Raw genomic sequence first — 15303 nt, forward strand, 5'->3', positions numbered from 1 at the left:
ATTTCACATGCAGATTCCTTGTGGTGCCTTTTCAGAATGAACCGTTCTTTGTGCACTGTGTTTGATACTTAACGATTGCATCAAGGTGACTTGTACTGTGTCATAGATGACCAGTTTTAACTAGAACTTGTGACTCTTTTATCAGATCGGTTAACACTTTTTCTTTTCTCTTACAACTACATTTACCTTCATTTCCTTTCCACCACCGACCTCCTTCCCATTCCATCCTTCTGGATTGCTCACTTGCATCATGTCTACCTTCAGCACTTTGGAATGCTTTTGCTTTTGAGAAATGTGCATGCAAACCTTTGTTCAGTCCCAGGGCTGATCATTCTCATTGTGTTCAGTCTTATTGGTCAATGTCAACACACAATTTAGCAATAGAGGTTAAATCATTGAACTTAACAAAGAGGGAAGCCTTTAATTAAAAATGGAGGTGACAGTGAGTGTATAGGATCCTGAAACATGCTGCCTGAAAGCATGATAAGGGTGCATTCAACTGCAGCTTTTAAAAGGGAATCAGATAATGATCTGAATAGAAAGAAGTTGCAGAGTGTCAGAGAGCCAGCAGGAAAACAGTGGGTAGAATGGCCCCGTTCTGTGCTGTGACCATTTGATGATTCTATTTTGGGTGTGATGATGAGAACGTGAAGAGAAGCAATCGAGCTGCTCAATTCGACATTTATTACAATGGTATTTGAACAGCTGATGATATTTGAGTTCCAAAGCCCTTCCTGCTGTTTAACATTCATAATTTAATATGTTTTATAGTCAGCACTGCTCCGTATAATGAGCTGTAAGAGTTTTTTTGCAGAATCCCTGATAATCATGAAAAATTAAAGTCAGCTGGATATAATGAGACAATCCAGTAAGTGTCAGAGCTGACAGCTTCATCATATGTCAGTCTCAACTCTTGGAAGTGTAGAACAAAATAGAGCCATTTTCTGACATTGCAATGAGGCTTCATCACAACATCTGTTGCCCAGTTTATGTCCATTCTGTTTCTCTCTGTGAGACCTGTATCCAAATCTCCAACCTTCACATTTGAGACAGGTCCACACAGCCTCACAGAAAAGAGAGGCCATACAGTCTGAGTCTCACTGGCTGAGACAATTAGTGCACAAATATTTACCTTAAGCAAGCTACTGCTAATTGTTCGCTTACAGAAAATTAACTTTGCAATAAGTCAGCATGGGTATTGTGGAAGTTTCTATAGTTTAGTGTGAGCATGCACACAATATCACTCATTTCTCACCTGATCACTCGAGTTCTCAATAAATGACACTTGGCAAGTTCGATTAGAGAGCATTGTGCTTAGTCCTGGCCTCCCTGTTAGAAAAAGGGCAGAGAGGCACTGGTGAATTGATCAAAATGTGGAACACACTGCATTGTGGAACACACTGCATTGTGGAACACACTGCATTGTGGCTCAGAAGTATTGATGCAATGAAGCCGAATTGAGATTGAAGAATTGTTCAATTGGTTCCAGTCAAAGAAATTGTGAGAGTGCTCACTGGAATATAAACACCAGCCAGGAACAATTTAATGGAATGATTGATTGGCTTCTGTGTGATAGATACTGTGGAATAGAATGGATGCAATTCCCATATGGATTCTTATATGTACACACTTTGCTTCATGGATTTTAGTGTAATGACAGTATAATTAGAGTTTCCAGTTTGTGAGGATTGAGAGTTGAATATAATCTAGGGTCAGGTGAGTTAGTAGTTAAGAAGCTATTCTGTATTTGTTATACTTGCAAATTTAATTCTAGCAATGAACTTAGCAATTTGGAAATTTTAGACTGCATGAAATTATAACTGAGATGTAGGAGCAGAACTGGGTCATTTGGTCCATTGAGTGAGCTATAACACTTAGAGACCCTGGCTGATCTGATAATCCTCAACTCCAATTTCCTGCCTCTTCCTCATAACTCCTGATTCTCTTATTGATCAAAAATCTATCAGCCTTAGCATTGAATACACTTACCACCCAACCTCAACAGTCCTGTAGACCTTATGTCTGAAACATTGACTCTCCAGCTCCTCGGATACTGCCTGGCCAGTTGTGCTTTTCCAGCACCACATTTTTCGACAAAGAATCCCAGAGTCATTCCCGTCTAAAAGAAGAAATTGCTCCTCTTCAATGTCTGAAATGAGTAATGCTGTCCTCCACTCAGGAAACAGCCTACACTGAATAGAATCCCTACAGTGTGGAATCAGACCATTCAGCCCTTTTGAATTCACACCAACCTCTCTCACAGCATCCCATCCAGACTCTTTCCCTGTAACCTGGTAATTTCCATGGCTAATCCATCCAACCTCCATATCCCCGGACTATTAGAAATTTAGCATGCAAATCCACCTAACCTGCACATCTTTGGACTGTGGGAGGAAACACATACAGATATAGGGAGAACATGCAAACTCTCCACAGTTGCCTGAGGTTGGAATCGAACCCAGGTCCCTGACACTGGGAGGCAGCAGGGCTAACCACTGAGCCACCATAACCTCTCAGCATTCAGCCTGTCAAACCCCAGAAAAGAAGTTTTAGTAAGTTTCTCTCTCATTCACCTGAAGTCCACTGAGTACAGGGCCTAACCTATTCAATCACTCCTCAACAGAACATTTCTTTATTCCCAGGATCAACCTAATGACCTTTCTGTGGACACCTCTCACAGTAAACTCTGTTGACCCGTATTACACCTCCCAACTGAAGTCCCTGCACACTCTGGCTTCTAACTGAAAACTAATTCTGATATTCTAGTTACAATTGGTAGTATTTGATAATATACATGTCCCAGGCTTGTGTCTAATTAGTATCGTTTAAGAAAAGTATAAGATATATACTCTGTCTCGGTGAGAAATGAAGTGGGAAAATACATCTGAGGAGGCATTCATTTTGGGCCCTCCTATTTGAAATTGCTTTTGCTGGTGTGCTTTTTGCCAATAGCTTTATAATATGATAACATATACAAACACAAAATTAAAAACATATAAATATTAGTACTCGTGTAATATTTTCATAGAGTTGAAATCCAAAACAGGATCCACATCTGCACTCTGCACATTTTCAATCTGTTCCCATCTGCTTACATGCAGCTGTCAGCTGAAACTAGCGAACACAGATAGATCTTCACCAGTATATCCGGAATATTGCAGGAAACTTTGTTTGAACGGAACATTGGTTCCGACAGAGGAGGAACATTAGACTCAAAAAACAAATACCGGTTTCGATGCAATCATAAATAAAGAATTGTCTTTTCAGTGTGAAATGTTTAAAGCTTAACTAGAAAGAACTTCCTTTTAAAAATAAAGTCAGAAATCACACAACACCAGATTATAGTCCAGCAGGTTTATTTGAAATCACAAGCTTTCAGAATACTGGATTTCAAATCAACCTGTTGGACTATAACTCAATGTTATGCGACTTCTGGCTTTGTCCACGCCAGTTCCAATGCAGGCACCTCCACATCATGGCTACCATTTCTTTTTAAATGGCCACTGGATCAGAAATTATTTGATTAAGTTTGGAGTGTATTTTTGAGCAAATTAAATCTCATGGAATGAAAGGCAAATGAGTTAATCAGAAGAAGAGTGAAGCTTCACACTAATAACTGAATAAAGAATTACTTAGAGCACAATTTTATTAATAAAGAAATCCCAACAATCCCAAATGTTGTTACCAAATGGGACGGAAGGGAATAAAATAAGAATCAAAGAAACTTGGATCAATTGAACAGCTGGAGTAAGAAATAGCAGATGAATCTTAAGTTGATTGTAAGAGAGATAAATGGAAGTTAATAAGTATTTAAACAAGAAATGTGAGGATGTGTTATTAATTTGACCCAGTTACTGGATGTCATTATTCACTGACCACTATAAGCTACCAAGAAAGCTAATCACAGGTTGAGAAGAGTCTCAACAGTATTTGGCTACAAATTGAAACCAGCTGTCTTACCCCACAGAACTATTGTGCGGTTTAAATAGCACATTGGCTAAAGGATATTAATACTTTACAGAGGATTTAGGAAAGATTGATGGGAGTGATTCTACGACTGGGAGTTTCTGGGTTGCAAGATGAGATCGCTTAACTCAATATGTTTATGTTGGAGAATCGCAGATTGAAGAGGAATGTGACTTGAATCTTTTTAGATGATGCTTTAAGTAGATTTGCTATCTTGGTAGTGGGTGTTCAAGACTTATTTCATTTTAGTTCTACAAAGTTCCTTTTGAAATGCAGTTTTGGCAATATGTAAGTCGTTGTGAGTAACTGTAACTTTAATGAACAATGTTTGGTGAGCAGTCAAAGCCAAACTGATGAGACACAACAGGAGAGCAAGGTTATGGGATGTGTTTACATCTCATTGATTTGAGATGGTTTTAAGGAAGGAAAGATCTTGCTCACTCACAGGATGTGGGTGTCAGTTGGACAACTCCAATTGCTCATCTGAGTCACTTGCTAGGTTCTTCTCTAAAGAAAATGAGTGAAACAGGTAGGTCTCGATAACTTTGGACACCATTGATGAAACCTTTTACTCCTGACTTAGCCAATTAACTGCATTTAAATTCCTCAGCAGCCATGGTGGGATGTGAACTTCTACCTCTAGATTGGTATTCTTGCAAATTGTCCTGATGAACATGAATAAATAATGAAGAATTTTTTTTTGCTTCAGCAATACAATCTCTAATTTATTAGTGTTTGCTGGTCATGTGATGTAAACATTATGGGCAGAATTTCCTCCTCATTGGAGATAGCAACAAAGGGAAATAATTAATAGTATGAGTTAACTTGCGAGAGATACTGGAACCCTTATTGCCACCTCTGAAATTAAGTCCTGGGCAAGAAGGTCATCTGGGGACTTCCTCAGCTCATCATCAATAAAGGCCCTAAAGTGGTCAATTAACTGCCTTAACATGCCACCTCCCCGACTACCTGCCCTGCCAGGGGGGCAGAAAGGAGACAGTTTTCTCACCTGAACAACACCAATCCTCCAATTGCAAACCAATCAGAGGCAGGAATGTCCCTGAAACCAACCCCCTGCCCTTGACTCTGACCGTCCAAAACCTACAGTCTTGGTGACCACCCCCTGCAATGATTTGAAGAGTAAAAGATCTGGCTGCTTATCAGCTGATCATCACAAGAGTAGGCCGTGGCCAGGTGCCCTCAGCCTGTGATTGTCCAACAGCTTCTGACGAGTTTACAGTGCCTGATGGATGAGCTTCTTGCGATTTCAGCTCTGAATGAGCTGTTCAGTACATGATCTAGTGAATGATCTCACTGGTGGGAATGGAGGCACATGTTAGTGCCACCAATCAAACTCCCCCAATGTCTAGGCCGGGTTTTGTTGATGATGTGTACCTTTCCATGTCAGAATTCATTCTTGGTACAGTTCCTGTGCCCTTTCCGGTTCTCAGAGATGGATATGGTTTCATTTGCAAAAGGTTGGAGGTTTTTGTTATTTCGAATAAGTCTGTAATTTTCTCAGAAATTGAGAAGTTGCGAGACAGACGTATAAAACTGGGAAAGGGCCTAATCGCTAATGTTTGTGTGTTTAACTTGTTCAGGGTGAAAGTGGCATTCCAGGGAAAGATGGTGCAGTTGGCCAGAAAGTAAGTCCATTCTCATCGATATGTCACATAGATAAACAGATATGGTTGAGGAGTTCACTTCATTGTTAAAAATGCTCAAATATCGATAGAAACTATGCATCCCCAGAACATTATCTGGGTCTCTGGATTAACAGTTCAGCAATAATACCACTTGGCCATCAACTCCTCAAGTTCCACTCATGCTTCACCTCCACCACACTGACCTCGAATGGCTTTCCGTCCATCATTACCTCAGTTTTGAAATTCTGTCTAAATCCAACAGTAGACTTAACCTTTTCTATCTCTGTAACCTCTTCTAGCCCAATCCTCTGAGGAACTGTTCTCCCAGCTCTGTCCTATCTCCCTTCCACCTTACTCTTGGCAGATATACTTTGCAAATTTCTTTCGAAACCATCCTGCCTCTCCTCTTTTATGGCCACCCTTCCAACTTATTTCTTTCACCAAACCTTTAGTCACCCATCGTAATATCACTTTTCTTCAGTCAGCATTCATTTAGTAGTGCTCTGTGAAATACCTTGGGAAATTTTGTAGGCACTATGTAAATGTAAGTTTATTTTCAGCTGAGCAGCATTCACATGGCTTTGCAATTTTGTAAATTAAAGTTATTGCCTAATTTTGCTTTGGATTAAATAATTAAATACGTCACTGATTTGGTAGCCATAGAGTTCAGGATGCGATTTCTTTAAGTAAATGCTGACATTAAAATCTATAATCTGTCCATACGTGTCCTTAACTCTAGAGTGGAAGATGATTGATTATGATATTGGGTTTAGTGCTCTGTCTGTGGCCATGCAGAACCCTGTGACTGTGTGCTCTTGTTAAACAGGGCGATCCCGGAGTCCCAGGAACGGCTGCTGGTGGAGTAAAGGGTGAAGCAGGTCCTCCAGGATTACCTGGTCCTCCAGGTCTGAAGGTTGGTGTCACTACAATCATTTATTTATGAATTGTTCTTCTCAGGACTTTACAAATGGATCAACCAAACACGCCAGCATTCTGACACTTGTGACAACTTCAGAACAAAAGAAAGATTTGCATTTATCTCGCACCTTTCACAACATCGGGACATCACAATATGCTTTGTAACTTATTAACATAGTTCAGAAGTGGGATCAATCCTGCAACATAGGAAAGTAATAGCCAATTTACTCACAGCAGGCTCCCACAAGCAGGAATGGATCATGCTCAAACCATCTGCTCTTTGATAATCTTGTCAGAGAGATAAATATCTCACAGGAGGGCAGGACAAGGGGCGAGAAAATGTTCCTCTGTCCTTCTTCAGAATGCTGTCTCTGGATATTTTATGTTCAAGTGACCGGGCAGAGAGGCCCTAGGTTCGACATTTCTGAGTGATTTCACTTCTGACACTCCCTCAGCAATCTCCCCGGGATGGTGTGGCTCTCCCCAGGACGGAGTGGCTCTCCCCGGGACTGTGTCCCTCTCCCTGGGATAGTGTGGCTCTCCCCTTGACAGTGCAGTGTTCCCTGGGACAGGGCTCTCCCTCAGTGAGGAACTGGTGGGTTGATTGGGGGTTTGTGCTTCAGTTAGAAAAACATAGAAAATATGGAAAAATACAGCGCAGTACAGGCCCTTTGGCCCTCGATGTTGCGCCGATCCAAGCCCACCTAACCTACACTAGCCCACTATCCTCCATATGCCTATCCAATGCCCGTTTAAATGCCCATAAAGAGGGAGAGTCCACCACTGCTACTGGCAGGGCATTCCATGAACTCACGACTCGCTGAGTAAAGAACCTACCCCTAACATCTGTCCTATATCTACCACCCCTTAATTTAAAGCTATGCCCCCTCGTAATAGCTGACTCCATACGTGGAAAAAGGTTCTCATGGTCAACCCTATCTAAACCGCTATTCTGGAAGGTGCTCACAGGGAGGTGCGAGTGATGGCACCGAGTCCCAGTCTGGAATTCCAGGAAATGCTCAGGATGATGGTGAGAGGGCAGCGGCCTTTAATCTTGTTCATTGATTAACCCATGCCTCACTTAAATGTCCTCACTCTGGTTGGTAGGAAGTAGGAGCAGAGCTGCCCAATGTGGAGGAGGGAGCTGTCTTTGGCTGTCTCCTGTATGCAGGGGGACTCCTCAGTTACGAGGCCATCTTAGGGAGAGTCTCGATGATTTTTTTAATATAGTTTTGAAGTCAGTTTGCTTGTGCTGAGGAGGTGTTTGGGATGGGGCTGGGGTAACTGGAAGGTCCCCAGGAATGTGGGCCCAGGAGAGGGTGAGGTGATAATGTCTGGAGCAGGAAAGAATACAACTTCCCAAAAGGGTTTCGGGAACACAGACAATCCATTCTGGCCTCACAAATCAACTTATTCACCTTACCTTTAGGGCTTTCTCCTCATCACCATTAGGGTCTCAGCCACTTCCGTCTGACAGATTCAGGCCCCCGTTTCCAAACAGACAGGGTACCACATTAATGAATCTGTCATATATTTGTGAACACAAGATTGAGGACATTGTTGAGGGTGATTGTTATTCTGCTGAATCTAAACTGTGCAGAATAGGATTGATGACCAAAATCTCTGTAAACAATTGCTCTGAAATTTCTTATAGGGTGAAGCTGGTGTTTTGGGACCGCGGGTGAGTAGTATTTCTATTAATGATGCTGTTTCCAGTAATGCTAGTTTCTTTAATAACTAATTCTTCACCAATAATACAGGCCACTGTTTTGTTGTGCGCACATCATTATTATGTTATAAATCATGGCCTTTAGTTTATACACACAATGAATATAATGAGCTTCAGTTTTATCCTGTGCCTGAGGGCAGGAGCGTTGCTCTCAGAGACACCGTATTAATCTCCTGTGTCTGTTTTATAGGGTCCACCAGGTCCCAAAGGTGAGCCAGGAAAGACTGAGATCATTGACTACAACGGTAACATCAATGACGCACTCCAGGTACACTTTAGTCAAAGAGCGATCTCACCATCCCCATCCCCTGAGGCTTTTCTATCAGTGGATTTAGAATTCAGAGTTAAGGACATAGTCCAGATGTTGTACATGTAGGATGTGCTGTGCATTAAAGGAGAAATGATAGAATCTTACTGCACAGGAGGAGGCCATTCAGCCTCCCATGCTTGTGCCAGCTCTTTGAAAGCATTAGTGCACCTCTGCCACACTCCTGCAGGAAATCCTTCCCAATCCCTTTGGAAAGTTCCTATTGAACCTTCTCCCACCACCCTCTGAGGCCACACTTTCCACATTGTAATATTTTCAGGCCCCAATCTGTGGACCATGGTTGGATACACAAATGTGAGGAAACCCCATCTCTGCAAACTGTTTTTAGGAATGGTTGCGTGCATGTACTATTTTCAGTTTGGTGTGGCTAATCCCCATGCCCCTGGCCTCTCGTACCCCTTTGACCATCTACCTCATGCTTCCTGATGCCCATGCCCATGTACCCACCTCTCTTGCCTTCCTATAACCCATACGCCCCAATAATCCTCCTATCCCTTTAAAAACCTAAGGCCAATTCAATGTTCATTTCCCACAGGAGAACAAAGCATATGGCTGTCTTTAAAGAGTCTTTAGTTGGCACTGATCCCCAGAATGGACACTCTTACTGACACGTTCGGATTTCACTCACCAAGGTCTGACTGGTCTTCTGATAGTCAGACCCCAGACCCTCAATCACTGCCCTCTCAAACTGTTTCCCTGTCAGCTACCTCTTGTTAGTTGTAATCATCGCAGTTCACCATCTGTGGCTGCTTGGGGCCTGGCAACAGCTGAAGAACAGGATTCTGATTGTGGATATTCACGTTGGTGGTACAGATCACAACAGCATGGTGTTTGCATTTGAGAGTTTAAAGAAACTCCTGATGCACACAAGCTAGAGTTCTGGCTCAGTGACCCAGTGATCTCTGAATTCCCCCCTCCAGCTTATAGCCCTTTTGACATTGTTGCGCTGGTCTCTAAGAGCAAAGCTAGTTGGTCTTTGCTATGCAGCTTCACATTGCACTGTTTGATTTGTATCTAGGGTCCTCCAGGTGTTCCAGGAATGCCAGGGCTCCCAGGCCAGAAGGTAAGGTTTTCACCAACGCGGGTGTCTCCATGGGAAGGAAATGACAGTGAATTGTCTGCCTGTTTCACAGTCTGTCTGAGGATAACAACAATCTGTGTTTAAGTAGCACCTTTTTAAAAGTGTAGCAATGTATCTCCTGACACTCCACAAGAGATTAGTCATCATTCTTATTATTAGCAAATTTTGAGAAGATTTGTAGCTCAGGTTGAGGTTCTGATTGTAGGTTTGCTCGCTGAGCTGGAAGGTTCATTTTCAGACGTTTCGTCACCATGCCTAGTTGTTACCTACATCCTTCATGTAAGTAACCTACATGAGCAAATCTACATCCAGATTCTTATCATTACAAGACATAATTTGGCGACAGGCCTGAAGAGATATTTGAGCAATCAAAGGGAGAGTGTTTACAAAGCATCTTCAAGGAGGAAGATGGAGTGCAGAGGCATAGAGAGTAAACGTCAGAGCCTAGGCCCTCAGCTGCTGATGGAGTGATGAAAATTGAGAATGCTGAAGCCTCCAAGATTGGAGGAACACCATTATCTGAGGGTTGCAGGCCTGGAGGAAATTAGAAGATGGGGAGGATTGACTCCACGTTGTTTGCTGCCCCAGGATAGATTTCCCCCTCAAAGTCTTGAACATTCTTCCTTACCTTTGCAAATACAATGAGGGGCTTGATTATACCAAATAAAAACACTGTTTCCCTGTGTTACATTGTGTTTGTTGCGTGCTTAGAATGAATATCGACATGTTTAAAAATTGCTTAAATGTTGTGCAATGGAAATTTAAATCAATTTACCCAATTGATGTCCCATACAGAGTATAAATATTGATGTGGGATTGTGTGTTTTTAGGGTGAAATTGGATTGCCAGGTGTACCCGGTCTTGATGGAGAAAAGGTAATTAATTCTCCCCTCTCTTAAACAATTGGTGTGATTGTATTGTATGTCAAAGTTCCAGTTGTTTAATGAAAGTATCATGTTTTGGCTATTAAAAGCATTCCTGTTGTGTTTCCTTCCTCCAGGGTTCTCGGGGTAAAAATGGTGATGTTGGACCTGCTGGTCCAGAAGGACCACCAGGACCCAAAGGGGAGACGGGGATTATGGGATTCCCAGGACCGAAAGGAGACAAAGGAGACACTGGGATGACAGGAGCACCTGTACGTTGAATATGTTCTTTCTAACACAGACACTGAATTAACCACCCCAGTTCAGTTCGTTAATACCTGTCATTGTAGTCTCTTAGTGAAGATTCCCCAATTTATTACAGTTTTACGTGTGAGACCACAAATTGTCAAGCTCCCCTCCCCCTGCTATGAAGGATGAATTGTCTGCTTACCCAGTCCTTCAGTTGGTCATAATAAAGTTAACCTAATAAAATGATGCTTTCCCTTGTGAATACCTTTCTCTTAGTACAAAACGTTTTAAACTGAGTCAATTTAGCTTGGCTATCTTGAGTTTACAAAAGTGAGAGTTTATTGCAGTTCAGTTTACATTTCTCCGTATGAAGCTTCCTTGACACCCTCGGGTGTGACATCCCAAGGTTTCTCTCCAAACAGCCATTGTGTATATATCCTCAGTTGTCTTTTGGTTGTGTCTCCTCTCTTTAAATAAAACAGAGACATGCTGCAGTTGAAAGTTCCCCATGTTTGTTGGTGATCTGGCAGTGTTGACACTGTCTACCTTGTTGCACACTTTAGACACTTGTCCATTCTATTTAATTCTTTTGTGGCTGTATCCAGAAATTAAACTGTTCTCCTGACAATGTTGGATTCACTTGTGTAAACCTTTGCGTGCAAAGGTCAATTAGTTTCCTTACTGGACAGCAGTTGTGTTGAAAATCTTTCTTGTATGAGGTGCTATCAAACTGATTATATGATGTTAATTAACATCATGTGAGAGAGTCTGACAGGGTTTGTGGTTTTCGTCATGTTAGAACTCATGTACCACAGAAGATCAGGTTCTTGTTGAGTCAGGTATTTTGAAGTTTGTAAACAACACTAACTATGTGCCATGCAGCATGCTCACAGACTTGTACACAACCTGGTTTCTGTGCTTACTGGTGTTATTGTTCATTACATACACACAGCTCTCTGACTGAAGAAATTACATTGACTCCACAACACAGTGACTGCACACAAGGCAATATCTTCACGCTGGAACATCACAGGTCGTGATGTCATGTAACTGTCTTAAAAATACAACCCCTATCTGATCTGGAATCTCTGACGTAATAAAACAGACACAATAAAACATATTGTGTTTGATCAAATGACTTTTGACCATTTATGTCCCATTTGCAAACAATCCAAATTCCAAACCTATAAAAGAGTTTTTAAATTATCCCTAAATATTGATGAAGTCCTTTCATTTTGTGTTTAATGAACCTTTAGGGTCTGGACGGACCCACTGGAGAGAAAGGAGAAAGAGGTGAACCAGGATTGCAAGGTCCTCCTGGACTGCCGGGCCCTGTCGGTCTTCCTGGCTCAACAGTAAGTACCAGCAGCCGCCACCATACCATGTTCATCTGTGTGACACAATGGGCGTGGAATTGATCTTGGGTTTTTAAAAACAAACAATAGATGTGTTCCAAATTAGACCTATAGGGAGATGCTGAATAGGCTGGGGCTTTTTACCCTGGGGCGTCGGAGGGTGAGGGGTAATCTTGTAGAGGTTTATAAAATTATGAGGGGCATGGATAGGGTGAATAGCCAAGTTCTTAAGGCAGGGGAGTTCAAAACTAATGGGCATAAGGTGAGAGGGGAAAGAATGAAAAAGCACCTAAGGGGTAACTTTTTCACACAGAGGGTGGTGAGTGTATGGAATGAGCTGCCAGAGGAAGTGGTGGAGGCTAGTACAATGACAACATTTAAAAGGCACCTGGATAGGTATATGAACAGGAAGGGTTTAGAGGAATATGGGCCAAGTGATGGCAAATGGGACTAGGTCAGATTGGGATGTGGCATAGAAGAGTTGGACCAAAGGATCTATTTCCATTCTGTATGACTCTATAACTCATTGTTGATTTACACCCCCTTTGGTTTCATCAGTAGAACAGGTCATTGGTCAGGGGTAGGAGAGACTCATGATTAGCTAGTCCTGCTCTCTGCAACCTCCTGCATCCAGTTTCACTCCCAGTGACCAGACAGAATATGAATCCAGAAAGGACAGCTATATGCTCCTTAGACAGACTCCAGGCATGTACTCCTCCAGACAGAACTGTTATCGCTGCTTAAACGTGAACTCCAACCACACGAATTACTTGGTCCCCACATATTTTGTTTGAAATAACCTTGTTAATATCCATCTCTGGTTGGCTGGGACTTGAACCTATACCAACTGGCCCTGAGGTAGGGACAGTGCCACTCAAGATATTTGAGGTGTAACTTTTAGATGTTACCTTTTAATGGGATGTACAAGATAAAACTTTTAAGTTACTTTCAAAGCAAAGAAGACTTTAGTGTCTGAAACATCTGAGGAAGGGAGGGATGGTAATTGATTGATCAAAGCAGCCACTGCCTCTCACCATCCGATTGATTATAGTTTGGGCTGAAACAAAGGTTTTCTTTACAATAGTTACCTCATTAAGGGCACCCAATGTGAATCCCTTAGAAATGACCACTTCTATAACTCTGGGAACACCCATCATGGTCATGTCAATGATACTGCCCCACGTGGTTTGGAACAGGGTACAGTTCCCATTGTTATAGCTGTCAACAACCCTGCTGCAATCCCAGCTGTTTGAAAAATAGAGGTTTAATAAGTCAACATATATAAGGGCCAACATTCTTTGGGATAGCGTAATCTCAACATTCTCAGTGCTGTGGTTCAGCCTGCAGTCCCAGGGTATTTCAGAACTGGGACGTAGCTGCCACATCTTAGAAAAGCAGTGGGAGTGTGTTCATGTGCTTCAGAACATTCTCACAGCAATTTAGCGAAACAAAGGGAGGAAACTAGTATAGTTCAAACATAGCAGTATGTATGGAGTTGGAATAATCTCAACAGATTGTGCAGAAAATAGAACTATTGTGGCTTCCTTGTAGATAACGTAGAAGGATAATTATAACAGATAAGTGGGAACACCACCTCCTGCAAGTCACTCATTATCATGACTTGGAAATATATTGTAGTTCCTTCACTGTCACTGGGTCAAAACCCTGGAATTCTCTCCCTAAGGGCATTGTAGAGGTATCTACATTGAATGAGAGAGACAATGTTTTAATGAGTGATGGGTTGAAGGATTATGAAGAACAGGTCGGAAAGTAGAGTTGCGGCCAAGATGAGATCAGCCATGATTGTATCAAATGGCAGAGCAGCCTTGAGGGGCTGAATGGCCTCCTCCAGTTCCTCATTCTGGTGTTATTATGAATGGATGGACTTACACAGTCCAGGAAGGCAGCTCACCACCACCTTCTCCGGAGCATTTAGGGATCAGCAACAATTGCTTGCCCAGCCAGTGACATCCTGGGAAAGGAGACAAATAAAGTTAGATTATGTCTAAATTAGGTGCACACACTTTCCTCTGATTTTTTCAGTGGGGATAATGTGCTTGCCTCCTGCTGGAATCTATCAATACAATGGGTTACTCCTCCAGAGTAAAGACTGACTGGAATTTATTTTGATTTTTGATTTCAGGCAGATAAAGGAGAGAAGGGTGATACGGTAAGAATTGTATCATTTATTTTCTTTGCACAAGTCAAACACTGAACGCTCCAAAGTTTGTGTGTCATTGCTTGTGCTGTTAGAATGTGAGCACTCAATGTGGTTGCACAGCCTTCCCTTGTCTATTTAAAGTAACAAGTAATAAGGCACAGTAACGAACAGAATGAAGCTGTACATTGGTAAGTCTTAGATGTTCAGAAACTATGGCTATTGTACTGAAATGTTGCTGATTCAAAAGCTTTAACCTTTCTGCTGTCAGGACTGCCACATATTGCCTTATTACCAGCCCAAAGCAACAGCCAAAGCACATTCCTAGGAACTTGAAATAACTGCTATGAAATCACAAATTGCAATGGGTAAACTGAGGGAAGCTGAGTGACTGTGGGTTTGAGCAGTGTGAATATTCATATTAACTCTGTTTGAGAGACCCATTCAATTAGGTACTCTTCCACAGCCTGGCAAATTTTTATTCTTCAAATATTTATCTAATTCCCCTTTTGAAAATTCTGATTGAATCTGTAGGCAGTGCATTGCAGATAACAATAAACCATGAAATGTTTAAACATTGTCATAAATGAAGTATCAGATATAATATTTGAAAACTTTGAACAATCTAAGCAAGCCTGGAAATGATGGTTCTAAGCATCACCAAATAATGATATCTACTTCAATTGTTTACTTTTATTGTGAAGCAAGTGCTGCCTGAGACCAGTGTTCACAACTTCCACCAATTCATTGTATACTCGCGGGGTTGGATTTGTCCTGCTTTTTGTGTATGAGATTTACCTGTGTAAATTTCCACATTGTCAAGTAGATGCCAGTGTTGTAGCTGTACTGGAACAGCTTGGCGAGGGAAGCAGCAGATTTTGGAGCACAGGTCTTCAGTACTATTGCTGGAGTGTTGTTGGGGCCTCGCAGCCTTTACTGTATCTATTATCTTCAGTTGTCGCTCAGTATCACATGAAGTGAATAGATTTGGCCAAAGACTGCCCTTTGTG

The 15303-nt window shown here is 41.9% G+C and overlaps 1 protein-coding gene across 25 annotated transcripts in view; it reads left to right on the top strand.

The window, feature by feature from the left end:
• col13a1 (collagen, type XIII, alpha 1) overlaps positions 1-15303 on the top strand; it is a 224795-nt gene that overhangs the window by 178368 nt on the left and 31124 nt on the right. For all 25 annotated transcript variants that reach the window (XM_043679191.1, XM_043679190.1, XM_043679193.1 and 22 more), the window contains 9 exons: positions 5568-5612; positions 6439-6525; positions 8185-8211; positions 8450-8527; positions 9606-9650; positions 10499-10543; positions 10669-10803; positions 12037-12135; positions 14279-14305. In XM_043679191.1, the coding sequence (XP_043535126.1) occupies positions 5568-5612; positions 6439-6525; positions 8185-8211; positions 8450-8527; positions 9606-9650; positions 10499-10543; positions 10669-10803; positions 12037-12135; positions 14279-14305 (588 nt within the window). The remainder of the gene's footprint in view (positions 1-5567; positions 5613-6438; positions 6526-8184; positions 8212-8449; positions 8528-9605; positions 9651-10498; positions 10544-10668; positions 10804-12036; positions 12136-14278; positions 14306-15303) is intronic.

The sequence above is a fragment of the Chiloscyllium plagiosum genome, chromosome 38, assembly GCF_004010195.1.
Source record: "Chiloscyllium plagiosum isolate BGI_BamShark_2017 chromosome 38, ASM401019v2, whole genome shotgun sequence".
Classification (NCBI taxonomy): Eukaryota; Metazoa; Chordata; class Chondrichthyes; order Orectolobiformes; family Hemiscylliidae; genus Chiloscyllium; species Chiloscyllium plagiosum.